Here is a 16302-nt window from a genome sequence, read left to right as displayed (position 1 = left end):
TACACTGTTAATCCCGCTGTCCCTCTTTCTGTCTGCCTCCTTCTGTTTCACTCTTGATTTTCCCTTTCAACCAAAGCAGATTAACTGAAGCGAATCATCAGGAGCTTCGTAGTGTATAAAGAGGGTGTACTAGAAAAACCTTTCTCGATGAGGGAGAGGTGTAAAATTAGCCCTGGGTCTCATTTCTTATTCTGCTGTTTTGGCGCCAACAGGAAAAAAAAAACACAAAAAAACTGAAAATTGCATTCAAACAAACTCGGTGTAATTACAGATCACTGAGGAGTCACTTTCTGCGCTGTGGATGTCAACTCAATGTACGGGAAGGAAGAGGGACACATTGTTTCATCAGCCAAAGCGTCTTTACTCAGAACTGCGATCATGCCGCGCTAGTTTGAGAACCCGTCAAGCCATTAGCAGAATTGGATTCGCACCGAGGTTCAATTTGGGTTAAGTATACCCAGCGGAGGACCCAAACAGGCTATGCGGGAATCTTGATCTCCTTTAGTAGGACATTTTACTGCCTGAGCAAATGAAGGCAGACTCGGAGCTCAGAGGCTCCGGTGCAGCTCAGACGGCGGCGCTCAACACACAGTAAAGGTCAGTTTTACTCACGAGAAAGACACTAGAAGAAGTACAGATTTATAGGAGAGCAAAACTGATAAAATTGTGTGCTACTTTCAAATACTGAAGATGAACCACAAGACCCTTGTCGGCTCACAAACGCATAAAAATATGAGTTAGAGATGCATGGGCTCAGGTGGACACGATGTTCATTGATGAAAGCAACAATAGGACGCTTAGAAGGCAGTTGTACATTCCACTAATTTATTGCACCATTTATTACATTCCTCAGAAAAATTATCCCATTTTTTACAAGACAATATAACATCTGGCTATGGTTAAACTACAACTACACCCGTAGGAAATGGTAAAGATGCAATACAAAAACATTAAAAACACAATAATCAAAATTGGAAGTATGGCTTCAAACATCTGCTCCTGAGACATAAATGACAATATCTTACATAAAATGAAGGTAAATCTCTCGGTTCTCACCGTCGCTATACAATAGATACATTTCACAGAAAGTAGTCGTTCATTTTCCAACAGATTAAAATCGCCTACTTGTCATTTGTTGGTGGAAAAAGATTCAGTGTTGGTAAATCATCAATATCACGTAACCATTTCAAGACCTGCCGTAGTGGATTCACATATTGATTAGTGTAGTGAAATAAGAATTTATTGAGCAGTCATTAATTTATTTCTACTTTACAAATCAAATGGAGATGGAGTTTGAGTGAGATTCAATACACACATGCCTTTCGCGATCCCCCAACATTTCTGAAATACATTGCTTATAGATGTCCTTTTCCCACATTCTAATGTGCATGTATATCACTGGGCAGCACGTAAGACAATCACATGACCAAATGACTGTCTCTTTAAGGCTCATTCAGTCATTTTTAGGCCGTTTGTGGTGCCAAGGTTAGAACTTTGTGGCCAGCTGAAAGACGTCATCTGCGATTCAGACGTGGAGCCGATCTGTCGTCGGTTGTCGTGGGTTTCAGCTTCACTGTGGCAAATGGATTGGTGCCCCTGTGAAACATACCAAGGTAAGGAGTGAAAAAAAATGTGGAAGAAATGTTGGAAGAAGAGAAATAAAGAGCGATGAAGTAGAAAAACCAATATCAGAAAAGGCCCTGATGAAAAATAACAATTTTTTGAAAGTGGCAGTAAACGGGTTATGAAGGTTATGACTGTAGAAATGAGCACCACATTTCAAACCCTACAAACATCCTCTACTATTCACCTGAAGTGCGAGCGATAGTCACGGTTTCCAAACGCCCATAACTGAAATGGATTCAGTACTAGACTGCACTTCAAACTCTAATGGAAGAAAAGCGTTCATGGACCGCCTTTTTTTTTTCTTTTCTTCCCCGGCTTAATGGCTTCATGATATACTTCTAAAACTATAATCTGCGGGAGAACATGAGTGGCCGTCGTTTTAACAACCTGTCTCCACTTTCAAAGCTACATTACTCTTACCTCGGGAAGAGCTCCGGTCGCGATCCATGTGGCTCTGATCGCTATAAAAAAAGAAAATGAAAATTCAGGACGGATTACAGCGAATCTGAATGACTGGCTGAATGTGGATGCTTGCAGAGCAGGCATCGGCCTTTGACCCTCTCAGCCTGCTTCTTTCTGTCAGTTCACACCCAATTAGCTCAACGATGATGCGTAAGACCACTGCAAACCACAAACACAAACTTAACAGTATTACTTGTAGGGGTCCATGTAGCGTACGCCAAGGTTACAGACCCCATAATGTAGGAAAAACAAGAACACACACATTTCACACTTTGGCAAAAATAATATTTTTGCAATATCAATTGAAAAAGGAAGCAATAGCTGGGACCATGCACAGACATCTGAAAATACAAATTTACTGAAGCGATTTGATTTGTTCAACTGAGAATATCACAATCCATAAAGGCGAGTTGGATTAAACCATTAAGATTCCAGCAATATCACAAAAAATGTTACTTATACCTTTGAATCCACTGGTTTTTGACAAATGCAGTCTTTTGCTCACATATGAGCTGTACTTGTTTCTTTATAATCTTAAGCTCTTGCCTGCAAAAGTGTCCCTGCATGTTCCTGAGAGGCAATAATGCTATTCAAAGCACCGCAGAGAAAAAATACTGTCAGCAGCCTCTATAGCATCAGGCCTATAGGGTCACAGTCGGGTATTAAGTCTACCACTTTCCCACACAAAGTGCAGCATTCTCACACACACACACACACACACACACACACACACACACACACACACACACACACACACACACACACACACACACATGCACGTGCGCACACACACACACGACCTATTCCTTGGCGTCAGCAGCTGGAGCTTCCTCCCTGCATCCACCAGAAGGATGGGTGCGGTGCCATGGAGAACAGCACCCTCCCACACTGCCCCTGCTGGAGAGATGCTGCACTTTCAGCAATATGTGATCACACTCGATCCATATTTTCCACATCTTTATCCTAATCGTTGCTCATGTAGTCACTTACCTGCAGTCAATTATGGTCACTCAGATCACCCTATGGGTTATACCCTTTAAGAAAACAGCTTGAATGCTGATAAATCTGAGGAATGTGTAACATAATTTGTTAAAGAATACTAAACAAAACCCAAAATGACAATATCACTATTTAATGAGACTATATTATAAAGGCTTTTTAAATAACCCATGGTCTAGCGTGAAGACATTGCATAATTGATGTTTTGTATTAGAAACAAATACTGAACAATTCATGTTGTTGTTGTTTTTGATGAATGCCTTTCTGGACACCCAAGGTCACTGCACACAATAAACATGTTAAAAAACAAAAGTGAGTTTATCTCATCTACATTAAGCCCTATTAAGTCTTGTATCGTAATCTTACAAAGTGGAATTAATCAAAATTCATAGTGTGATCAAGTCCATTATACACGTAGTATTGCCTGAAATGCTTCTTAAAAAGATTACAGACAACATGGCTGACGATGTGAGCGGGGCTCGTACCTTGTTTTCTGGCTTGGATTGAGGCCTTCGGTCAGAAGCCTGCGTGACTGGCTTCACATCAGATCTTTTACTTGAAGAGAAGGACTCGGGTGGGGGTGGAGGGGGCGGAGCCGGGGCAGGAGCCGGGGTATTAGCAGAGCTATGGCTGCTAAATCTCAGCTGGTCAAAGTTGCTCATGGCGCTGCTGCTGCTGCTGCTGCTGCTGCTGCTTCGCAGGGCGGAGCGACTGAAACACAGTGTTGCACACAAAAATTAGAATAACCTTGTTTATATTTATTTTTGATCACAAATCCTACGTCACAGCTGCTTTACGTTCTGTTTCAATCTTTTAATCCTGTAAGACTTTACATTTGGAGATGGGTGGCTGAAAAGGTTTTAGCTGAACAGCTGCTATGCTTTCCCTCACAGCAGTGGGTCACCCAAATATCTGAAACAGTTCATCTTGTTATTCCAGGTCTGAGTTGCATTGCTGACCCTTTTTTTTTTTTTTACATTTTTTTCATTATTTAAAGAGTTTGTCCCAAAAACAATAAGGACAGCCTTCGGCAGAGCCAGTCTGCACGCTGCGCCGCACTTACAAGTCAATAAAAGCACAATGCAGATGATTTAATCTCTTTATTTTTTCCCTCAATCACTCTTAACAGTTTTGAATATTGAAGATGCGGCATCGCACTGTGAATGTGGAGCAGCTAATTGTGTTCCATCTCTGTAACAGCCTGCATCGAACGTGGCAGATTGTTATTACAGTCGTTCAGATTTAATGTGACTCTCACCTGAAGCTGCTTGACTCTGGAGGATCGTCCAGTTCTTCCACATATGAGGCAGGAAACCAGCCCTGCCTGAAGACACAGATGTGTTGGATTAACTCTCATTTCTTCCAAAATCACTAACGTCGCAGATGACACAGACCACATGACTGAGCATACACCCAACCCGTCATGCAAGTCGTTTGTTTCTTTATTCAGAATGGTTTGTATCTTTTTTCTAACTTTTATTCAGACGACAAATACAGTAGCAACTAACTAATAAATAAAAGCTCAGCATATAACAAATCCTATTAAAGTAGATTTACACTATGTAATGGTAACTGGATCTGTTTTACTACTAAATTCATGAGTCACAGCTGAGCTTCAGCTGTCTATTTAAAAAAAAATGTTAAAACCATCTTCATTCCTTGATTTTTAACTAAGCTTCAGACTCTGCCCCGGTTTTATATCTCGCCATTTTATTGTTGTTATTGTGTTTTATTGTTTGCACTTTGGTTCAGCTGTAGTTGTTTTTAAAGTGCTTTAGATATAAAGTTGAGTTGCATCATTTAGCCACCTGTCGCCATTACCTCATGATAGTTTTCCTTTTAGACAAATGTGGATGTTTAGGTTAAAGTACGGTGCACATTCCTCTCACATTAATGTTGATGATATGAAGTTTGTTTCAATAGGAGTTTTGGAGTTTGTTGTATGGCGGGGTTTTTTTTTTGTACATATATATTTTTTGGCCTGTACATAAAATACAGTCTGTAGGTTTATGTATTATGAAAAATAAAAGGTGTTGTTGAATGTTGCTGCAGTTGGGTCCTCCTCGGCTGAGCTGGGGTGAGATTGAGATCACCTGTGAGCTGATGGCAGAGCTCTGATTGGCCAGTCAATCAGGAGCATGGAGGATAAAAGAACAATGAGCAAGCGTTAAAGGACTTTTTTCTTTTGTGTTTGCAGAGGCTGTGAGAAGCAGCCAGTCGTGACATTATCGTGCTGCTGTTGATCTAAATAATGATTTATTTTTTGTCACTTTGCTGCTGAAGAATCCAGACTTATGCCACTCTACTTTGCTCAAACTGTAGACAGTCTGAAGTACTTTGCAGTTTGAATTTAAGCAAAGTCATTCAGTAATGTTTCCACCTCTGATTAACTGCATTTAATGCTTTATATTTTTCTATGGAGACCAGAGACAACTGTTTAAAGACAATAAGTACATAATTGTTCATGTCTGTTGAGAGCTATAAGAAATAAATAGCTTGTCCTACTTGAAGTTTTTCAATGTGTAGGTCATTGTACATAGTCTGCAACTGTTCTCCCTTCTCATGGAAGTTTATTCTATAAATGTAATTTATCTCAATTGTACCAATAACAATTTCAGCAATACAAATGTAAAATATGATTTTTTTAAGTCCACTTGTTTTTATCCATATAATAAAAACGGACTAAAATGACACATATTGCATATTTCATAGCTTGAAAGCTACAAGCGACACCATTAGTTCATTCTTGTTTATTTAGAAGAGACGAGGAGACTGTTACAACTGTTAAAACAACTCTCACCGCGAGTTGTTTTCCGTCTGTCCGTACAGCCAGCCGTTCCTGGGCTGCTCGACCAGCAGGGTGATGATCTGTCCCCGGGCGAAGGGCAGCTGGGTAGGGTTGGAGCCAGGGGGCTGGTGGGCCACCCTGGCCCTCATGGATCTTCTTCCACCGCCGCCTGCCACTGAGCCTGCTCTGGAATAAATGCTCCCCTGTGGCGACGGGGCTGAACGAGCACAACAATGAGACATGCAGATACAGAGAGAACAGCTTGTTAGATGATAAAACTGCTTATATGGCCAGTGTAGTGTTCTTTCATTCATTGGGGCTCTGGCACTCATAATTCTCAAGGTTTTTATATCAGTTGCATGAGTTTGAATTTATTGGGCTGTGCAAAATAAATATCATTATATCTCTCTAGTGGAAACACATTTAGGCAGTAACTGACAAAAAGGCTGCCGCATGCAATGGATCAGTAAATACAAATCTGTACACAAAATCAAGGATTGGTTGTTTTTGTCTTTTTTACAGAGTAATACTAAAAAGAGGTGTGATGTGCATTATAAAGAGGAAGAGAATCTGGGAGAAAGAAGGCAGGTGTATCATGAATACTCATCTCTTCTGCATCTGTTTTCAGCTTTAATTTCTGGGCTGAAGATGTAAGTGCACTCATATTTTATGTCATTAAACATGCATTAGATTTAATACACAGACCACTGACCTCTCGATGGGCTCTTGCCGAGCGGCTCCTCTCTGATCTGTCTCATCAACATCTGTAGAAATATCACACATGCATGGAGACAATTGCCGGCGCATCACTGCAAAGTAGAATTTGCAACTTTAAACGGTATAGGCCAGGGGTCTGCAATGACTTTATGACCATAAGAGCATTTCTTACAATTTTACACCAAATATAATTTGTCTGGAGCCACAAAACATAATCATCTGGAATAAAGAGAGAATAAAAGCTCTACATTCAAAAAAAGGTTGCATTATTAATTGTCACAATTACTATATATAATAATGCATAGCTTTTATATAGCGATTTTCTGGACAATCAAAGACACTTTACACTTCATTATTCATTCACTCCATACTTGATGGTGGTGACCTACGTATGTATGTACCCTAACCCTAACCCAGTTCTATTCAATTTTATGACAATTTATCAGTTAGCTGCAGTTTTGATTATCTCCTGCTCTGCATCAATATTATATTTATAATATTTATTGGTGAGTTTTCCTTGGTAATTGAGATTTTTCAATGCACTTTAAAGCATGAAATACATGGACCACAAAAGTTATTATATCACATTGATTCATTTTAATTTTATTCATAATTTGTCAGGCCTGATAAGGGAAAGCTAAAGGCCTGTGTGTGACCCATGACCTGCAAAATACACAGATCTGACCTACATCCATCACACTTCTGCAAGCGTTTGATCATGCATAATTTAGAAGTCTGATCAAAACTGACGGTACAAAACTCATATCTGCTCTTGGGCGTCTCTCTAATATAGAGAAGCATAAACACCACGTCAAATCCAAACAAACACCCGATCCATTCTAATCCTCTGATAGTTATTACAAAAGTGAGGGATCCATGGAGTTCATCGGCATGCCAGACTGGCAGTTTTACTCCCAGGGGAAACTTTGTTGTTTACATGAATAGTAATTGCAGTTTTCAGATAGTGAACCCATATGGTGTCCATTCGAGAATTTTTGGAGTGTTGAAGCTCCCGTCCAGAGATGGAAAGTCATCACATACATTTTTATAAATCTACTTTAATTTCTATCTTCATTCTATAAAATCTTTCTCTTCAATTTCAAGTTCAGGTTCAATTCTCCTCTGGTGGCTCAACTAAAAGCAGGCCACAGCCACCAGAGGGCGCTCTAGTAGCAGAAATAGTCACTGCAGTAACTGGTTTTCCCCATAGTGCACATTGTGTTGTGCCTCTGGGCTGGTATGATTCATTTAACTGTCTCCCTACTTAATATTTCGTTAATAATTTCAGTCCTCTTCAGAAACTTTAAAATAAAATTGTAAAAATTAAAGCTGGTTTTCAGCTTCTCGACACAACTCCCCGAAGAGAATTTCAAGCAATTTGTCCAGAAAACAGATCGGATTACGCCTCACGCCAGCTGCATACTCTTATAGCTGTGGAAGTTTCAAATGCAATCAGGCTGAAGCTCTGCACGAATGACTCATTTGCTTTGTGAGTCAGTGGCGTTGCTGCGCGCTCCACTCACAGTGTTGTCCGGAGCGGCGGGTCGCCGGGCCTCGGCGGCCTCGGGACGTCTGGTGGAGCCGATCTCCTCTATCCAGACGTCAGCCCTCTGCTGGAGAGTTCCTCCTGTCTGCCACACAACACACACACACACACACACACACACACACACACACACACACACACACACACACACACACACACACACACACACACACACACACACACACACACACACACACACACAAAACACTGCATCAACGTATTTCTGCCCCATTAGTAAGTGAGGATTAACACAGTTATCAGCTTATGTCGTTGCAGCTTATGTTAACACTCATTTGGCAGAAAAAGAAGAGACTTGGTCACACGAATCGGTCTGCAGAGCTGCACATGGAAAACACAACTTGTCGTGGTTTGATGGAATTACTTCATTATTTGTGTTGCCTTGAAGAATGTCCTCAACATTGGATTAGCTTCTGCTTGTTTAATAAATCTGCTACGGAATTTTCTTTTTTAAAAAAGCCAAACTTCTGAATTATTTGGGTTTGAATGTAAGAAGATTGAGGTGAATGAGCAAATTAAAGTCATGAAATTGTCAAAATAAGACGCTCGGTTAACCTTGATCAACTACTTCCACCTGTTTTTATGAGAGCTGTTTTAAATGTGACGTTAAGTCGTAGAAAGCACGTAAAAATGAGTGATAACTCATCTCATCACTTCTTTCTTTGGCTTACCGTAATACTTCTAGTACTTTACAGAAGGTTTGACCAAGTGAGAAAAATCCATCTGACCTTTATCAAACTAAAAACAAAGGATATTGTAAAATGTTGTGAGGAGCCAATGCTCTTTATCTCCATGAAACACTTCGTCTTTATTTGATACTGATGTCACAAGCATGATTTCACCAGCATGGGTTTAACTGCATGGTTACGACACCTTGTGTTTATCTGTGGAGTTTCATGGAGCTCGGCCAGTAAACACTTCGAGTTGGGAGTTCCAAACTGGTAACACTCTGATTTATTTTATAATTAATACAACCCCTATGTGGATTATTTGTCTGCTAACCAGGCAGTAAAATATGGATAATATATTATATACTTCATCACTATTCACACTGTGGTTTCTGATATGTTAGTGGATAATAATTTAAAAAACAAACAATTAAATTAAAAAAACACATTTAAAACTTCAGGTTTTGATACCAGAGAGCAGAGAGCTGCCGTTTCCTCGTCATTCAGAGTATTTTCTAAAAGATTAACAGCAGAATGAGGCTAAGACATAAGTTACTCCTCAAAAGTGAAAGACTTAATTTGGTCATAAGAATTGATTCCGGAGTTCAAGAAGACAACCAGCTGCTGTGTCTGTCGCCTGAAACGCTGCAGCTCTGTGTTTGACCTCGGTCGTAAAAGAGGCCAACGCCCCTCCCGGGACTGATAACGTCTCGCTTAACGTTTCCAGATTATCACGGATTCTCTTTTCTCTTCTGATCCGTGAGGCGCGTGCAGCCACTTAACCAAGTTATGGAATATTGAAGTTACAAATGCTGCGTGAGGTAAGGCGAGCACCTTGTTCATGAGGTGGGCGACGGACTGGATCAGGCCGCAGTGCTTCTCAGCCACAAAGCGGTATCGCCTCTCCTCTTCCTTCAGAGCCTCTCCGTGGCTCTCCCAGAGGAATTGCACATGCTCACTCCCATTCTGAGGACACACATAATTGACATACAGCATACTGTACCGGGACACACCCATATATAACCCTGCTGAATCCCCCTCCTGGGTTCAGACGGAGCAGAGCTTAGATCCACTCTCACCTGGTAGTTTCCTCTCCTCATCTGCCTCTCCATCACCGCCTGTTTCTGGGCTTCCATCTCATAGTGGTCCCGACTTCCCTGCAAGAGGATCGATGCCACGTCTCTTTAAAATGCTCCTGGAAACTTTTTCCAATCTTCATTTATATTGAATGTGACTGTAGGGTGAGTTATATTACGACATGAATAAATTACAAACTCATTCCAGACCCACACAACTTTTTTTTCTGTTGGAAAAAAAAAGACTTGTGTTTTGGCCTTGTTGAGACGATGCTCTGTTTCTACTCACTGATATGAAGTCTATGTCCAGTTGGATGTTGTTGTCCATCTCCTGAAGGACCTCCTTGCTAAACCTGCGAAACTGAAACAAGCAGTTGAAGAAGTGGGAACAATATATATTAATGCCGGCAAACTCGGAATTTCAGGGGAAGTCAAGACGCTTTTGAAAGTTTTGAGGTGCGAATGTGACGTCACTTCAAAACGCAGCGTTTATCTCTGTGAGAAATTCCTTTTATAATCAATATAGAAGGCCAACAATGTAGCTCTGAAAGTGAAAAGACGGCATTAGCGCCTTGGCTTGAATTGGAAAATTCCCAATTTCCTAGTTTGATTGCCAGCTGGCAACTTTCCTTGTTGCATATTCCTTGTTGTTTGCTTCATAAACACGTCATCAAGACGCTATTACTGACAGGTTTAGTGAGCATGTTTCCTGTGCCATACAAAGCTGACGTAAAGCTGCTGTCTCGCTCCCAAATCAGCTGACCTCAGCACTATTTCCGACCGTACCTAACTTTAAAATGAGCCAATTTGTTTATGTCAGTGTCAAATGATGGAGCATCTTCCTCCAGCTGACTAATGTCATTTAAGTGGAGCGAGAGATCATGAGTGTCTCAGCCACATTACAATAAGACGTCTATGGGCACATTATTAAAACAGAACAAACCAAAGAAAACAGTGGGAAATAATACAGAGTTTCCCCACAAGTTAGAAGTTTTTTTTTCTTTTAGGCGAGTAGCATGAGAACGCCACTACATTTCAAAGATGTAACTGTAATCCAGGGGTGTCAAACATAAGGCCCGTGGGCCCGTAAAAGGATCCAATAGAGCCCATCAACCCATCAAGGAAATGGTAAAAACTTCAAAGAAAATATAAATTGTTTTTGGACTTTGGTATGTGTTTTTGGACATTTCACTGTATTTTGCAAGAAGGTTTTAATTAAAATTGGTTGTATGTTGACATTCTGGTAACTTTCAGTAGTCACGGTTTGATTTTTGTAAAAATATAGATGTTTTTATCACATATTCTCTACCCCAAAAAAAATAAATATTCAAATTTAAAAGTTTTTGGGGCAATGTTTTACCAGTCTAGGCCGCTCAAGGGGAGACAGAACTGTATGAGGCCTCTGAACTAAAACGTGCGCTGTGATCCGTCCCTATTTTTCACTAACTGACGCGACACTTGAAATGAGATGAAAAAACAAGAACGTTTTACTGAAGTGAATCACTCGTCTGTGTGTCGATCAATGTTGACGTGAACTCACCACTCCATCCAGTTCGGTGGTGAGTTTTCGCTGGTTCTCACAAATCTGAATGACGACTTCGCCTGAAAAAAAAAACCCCCACAAAAAACAAAAACCATTCTAGAAACTGTCTTTCACAGTAAATACAGTTATACATGAAATGTCAGTGAAAACAAACTGAAACTAAGGGGAAACTTTTTGTTAAGATGAGTCTGTTTGTTACAACACATCCAGTTGCGTGTCAGATCTCTAACCAACCAAATACTGGCAGCCATCTTTAATCTAGTCCTCCAGTCTGGGATTTGGCTTCAGTCGAGGCAGTTTGGACTTCTCCCAACTTTATTTGAGTGAAGAACCTTTTTTCCTGCTTGAGTGCGAATTCCTCCTCTGAAATGTGTTCAGACAAAAAGCAAAGCCAATTTGACCTCTGGGCCATTTTGTGTTTATTTGTCCCAAAAGAGTCACTATGGCGGCTGCACAAAGTACCTGCTTCTTCTATCTGCCCTTTGCAATCCAGTCACGCAGGCAGCAACTTTGTTTGCTGGGAGTCACAGCTTCTTCAAAATTGTTTTTCGTGTGTATAATTTAGGAATAACAATTACCCACACCGATGCAGTAAAACACACACAAAAAAAAACAAAAAACAAAGTCGCTGTCGTTTGGTGAAACAGATGCATAGTTACGTGACTGAAATGCAAAGAAGACAATCTGGTGTACATTTTTTTTTTTTTTGAGTTGTGTTGTGTGAAACTAAAGTGCTGTTGATATAACCTGAATATAAGCTTGATTACCACGTGCATTCCTCTATAAAATACTGTTCTACCTCTTGATGTAATTTAGTGTGAATGTTTTACTTAGAATTAGAGTCAATTTATTTATCAAAATGTGAATAATAAAAAATTAATAAAGTTGAAAGAAATTTTAATAATATGTGTAGGAACAGTGTTGTTATGTCTTACATTTAACTTTGAGGATCTTTAGATGTATTTTTCATGATAAAAGCTGAAACAAATTCCACACTATGTGATAATTGTTAAAAATCTAAAATAATGGCGATGATGTTTTCTGGCATTTTATCTGTTTAGGATTCCGTTGACTGATTCAACTTGGCACCGTAAAGCCAGGAAACAAAGAAAACAAAGCATCCAGGAATAAATTCAGGCGTAGAAATAAATACGCCAGTGGCGTGCCACATGGTGGAGCGTGGTTTTTCTTGTTATCCCTGATAATCTCATCATCTCACTAATATCACATCTGCAGTTGCCCTGTAATATCTTGCCTTTTTTGAAAATCCCATTTTAATTGTGAGCATTTCCACTGCTGAAACATGTTTTTTAAACGCATACACGTCTTTCTCTGTGGGAGGTCGTGAAGTAAGAGGCGACAAATGACTCGGTGTCTCTCCCAGCTGTTTAACCTGACATACCTCTGACATTAAACGGTCGGGTTAAGTGAGCGTCGGACGGCTCGATGTCTGTACTCATTTATAATTCATGTTCCCTGATGACATCGAACGCCCGTCTGACAACCGTGGCCACGAGAAACACTGAGTTGGGCCACGATCTGTGTTGGAAATGATTAGCTCTAGATTATTAAGTAAACATTTGCTGTGTTTTCTGGTTCCAGTGGAATCGATCAAAACATATATATTCATTAAGTATTTATAGTGTGTTTCACTTATTTACACATAATCACACGCACACACATTGTGAATGCAGCCATTGTAAAAGGAGCAATAAAATGATGTCAGAAAGTAAACTTTGCTCTCCCTGAGGAATATATGATATGTTTGATGAATGCTCATAAACACCTTAAAGACAAACCGTCCACATCGGAGTTGAAAAATTTGCTGCAGACTTTGTGTTTCCACGTACCGAGAGAGCGTGACGACGCAGTGTGGAAGGCCTTCTCGCCGATCCGTGAAAGTGCACTGAAGTAAGCCTCGCTAGTCAGAGCGAAGGCTGAAAACACACACATACACACACCAAATGCAATTATTTGCTACTTCACGTTTCATTTTCTGAGTGGGCAATTGCATACCGAGCCACAAATAAAATAAAATCAAATTATACAAGGGGTTTCCCTAACAGTTGAAAATGTTCTAATGATATACAGTATATAGAATATTTCTGTGTCTGTTCATTTTGAAAAAAAAAATGAAAGGACCTGCCTCAAAAGCACTTAGATTGTATTGTATCATCATTGTTGGTAGTATAACCACATGGTCCTGCTATTTTTCTCATAATGTGTCCAAGTTAAATCTTTTGGCTTTAGTTTCCTCTGGAGCGCGAGCGCGACATTAAATCCCTGTGGTCTCCACGTCTCTTTGACTCGGCTGAGTTTCGGTGAGCAAAACATGTCCTGTTGAGCTGGGACGACAGCGAGCGCCACACACAAACACACACCACCCGAGGCTGTGAGACTGATGAATTTTAATGAGGGAAAAACTGTGTGCTGGTAGATCACAGTACAACTTTGTAATTTACCAGGAAGCGGCTGCATCAGTTGAACAAACACTCTCGGGTTGTGTTCGTTCCTGGTCTTGGCAGGAGTTCATCAAATTGTCGTAACTCTGCGTGTCAACCTTTGGCACACATCGGCCAATTAGAGAGATCTGCAGATGGCAGGGAGACGTCTCGTAAGCTATATTTTATCTCTGCATGGGGTGTCGGTGCTATCAGGAGCTGCGATGGGAGGATTTTATTGTAGGTATTGGTCCTGGGTGTTCTCTGCTGTCGCTGCTGCGACTCTAAAATAGATAAAGAGATGAAGAATATGGACGGATGAATACCTTCTTTTGAAGGTACATCGGTACATTATGTTTAGAATAACGGCTGATGATGGGATGATGGGAATCCTGACTGTATATACACCAAGAACACGAAATGGAAGCTTGTTTTTTTAAGTATATCATGTCTTTTGATTTTACAAAAAGACCCCTGCAGGCAAAGCTTTCCTACATGTGAAATTCTCCATCTGTTACAAGCTGCCATACTTTACTGCTTCTACATAGGAGAGCGACACCAAATGCAAACCCAGGGGAAACTGTCAGAATGTTTACTTTCTAAGTCAGAAACCTAAAAACAAATATAGCTTTACTTTCACACGGGAAAGTAATTTCTCTACTTAAATGACTGACAGGGGACAAAGTCAAACAGCGATTGTATGAATAAACTATAGGATCGAGACTCTGCCTGTCTATTGACATCGAATCAGATAGTCTCTGTTGATAAAGTCGTCATAACAACTGGTGCTGTACTTGGTAACAGGGCCGTGACTAAGACTATAACACGACCAGGATTTACCCAAAGCAGCACTTGAACTTTGGAATCAGCTGGGTAGGAAGCGATACCGACAAGTTTGTTTAGTTTACTGCACTTATAAAAGATTGTGAGCGTCGCAGAAAAGGAGCAGAGAATGAGAAACACAACGGCAAACTCTGTAAAAACCTTTCTTTCTTTCTGATCTTACTCACCCCTGAAAGCCTGGACGTAGCTGCTTCCAAGAGAAACCAGTTTCTGTAGACTCGGATTGAAGTCGTCCAATAATCTCTGTTTGAAAAACAACGAGCACACACCCAAACCTCGGTTCAATTTTAAGTCTGTAAAATAAGCTAAAGTCTTTTAAGAGAGAATCGATAAGAATCATCTTTTATTCAATCTGTATTTACTTCCCCTGCCAACGCTGAAGCGCAGACAGCCTGAGACTCAAATCTTTGCTGGTATCAAGTGCAGAAAACTCTCCTTCAGTCAGAAACGACATTGTGGATTCACATCATGCTTGCTTGGCAGATATTATATCTAAGAGTTTCACTGAGCTGCTTTTTACCAGTTGGAGAGGAAAAAAAACAATATAACCCCCCCCCCCCCCCCCCCCCCCTTTCCTATATTTTAACAAAACTGGCTGAACCTCTTCAGGACTTTCTTCAAGGAAAAAATCAAGTTTTATTTAATTTGAGTTGGTGGTGAGTCACTTACCGAGTAAATCCCTAAGGTGGAGCGGTGCAGCTGATCACTGTTCATCCCAGACATGTTTATATCCAGAGTGCCGCTGCAAACAGTCTGTGGAAACCTTGAGAGGGGTCCTCGGGCTTTAAATCATGCGGCGAGCGTGCCACAAGCCCCAAGAAAGAAATGAGGGAGAACAATATTGGAGTGGACGTGGAGCTGAGGAGAGGAGGCAGCTCAGTGTGGCGGTAATCAACACCGCTGTGGCCTCAGAAAGAGCCAGTGAATTATTAAACATGGCCATAAAACACTGTGTGTGCGTGTGTGCGTGTGTGTGTGTGTGTGTGTGTGTGTGTATGTGTGTGTGTGTGTGTGTGTGTGTGTGTGTGTGTGTGTGTGTGTGTGTGTGTGTGTGTGTGTGTGTGTGTGTGTGTGTGTGTGTGTGTGTGTGTGTGTGTTTTCCTGCCCTCCCATGTTTTATTCAGCACTATAACAGAGGCATTTTTTTCACACTGTGATAAAAACAAACAAACAAACAAGTGAAATATGCAGTCCTGTAAACAAGCTCAGATCTAAATGTGTGTTTACACGTTGCTACAACAGCAACAAGTGGAAAAACTAATAGTTGGTTTGGGATTTTTGTTTTAATGGGATTTGTTGGTAATAGGGAGCATGTAAACACCATTAGTCTTTTTCTTTAATATCAATAGTGAGCCACGAACGGAACGTGAGTCCACGGTTTCAACCTTTGGTTTCCTAAAACAATCACCCTGGTCACATTAAGTCCTGTTATGGAAAAAAAAAAAAAAGTCCACAACAAAGCTTCAGTGAGGATTAATAGAGACAGGGTTGTCAAAATGAATTTGTAAAGTTTTGATGTAAAAAAACAATAGATTACATCAGAAATCAAGCTCTTGGGCAATAAATTAAATAAAA

The 16302-nt window shown here is 40.5% G+C and overlaps 1 protein-coding gene across 1 annotated transcript; it reads right to left on the bottom strand.

The window, feature by feature from the left end:
* Positions 1-342: 342 nt before the first annotated feature.
* baiap2l2a (BAR/IMD domain containing adaptor protein 2 like 2a) lies at positions 343-15631 on the bottom strand. The gene is made up of 14 exons (XM_080488257.1): positions 15397-15631; positions 14895-14970; positions 13294-13380; positions 11441-11502; positions 10190-10261; positions 9904-9981; positions 9659-9790; positions 8116-8223; positions 6588-6639; positions 5888-6092; positions 4346-4411; positions 3573-3798; positions 2047-2087; positions 343-1596 (listed from the first exon to the last, which is right to left on the bottom strand). The coding sequence occupies exons 1-14, from the start codon at positions 15448-15450 to the stop codon at positions 1515-1517; spliced, it is 1341 nt and encodes a 446-aa protein (XP_080344383.1). The 5' UTR covers positions 15451-15631; the 3' UTR covers positions 343-1514.
* Between the last annotated feature and the right edge of the window lie 671 nt (positions 15632-16302).

The sequence above is a fragment of the Lipophrys pholis genome (assembly GCF_963383615.2).
Source record: "Lipophrys pholis genome assembly, chromosome: 19".
Lineage (NCBI taxonomy): Eukaryota > Metazoa > Chordata > Actinopteri > Blenniiformes > Blenniidae > Lipophrys > Lipophrys pholis.
The sequence above is the reverse complement of the archived record's forward strand: the minus strand, read 5'-3'. Positions and strand labels throughout refer to the sequence as shown.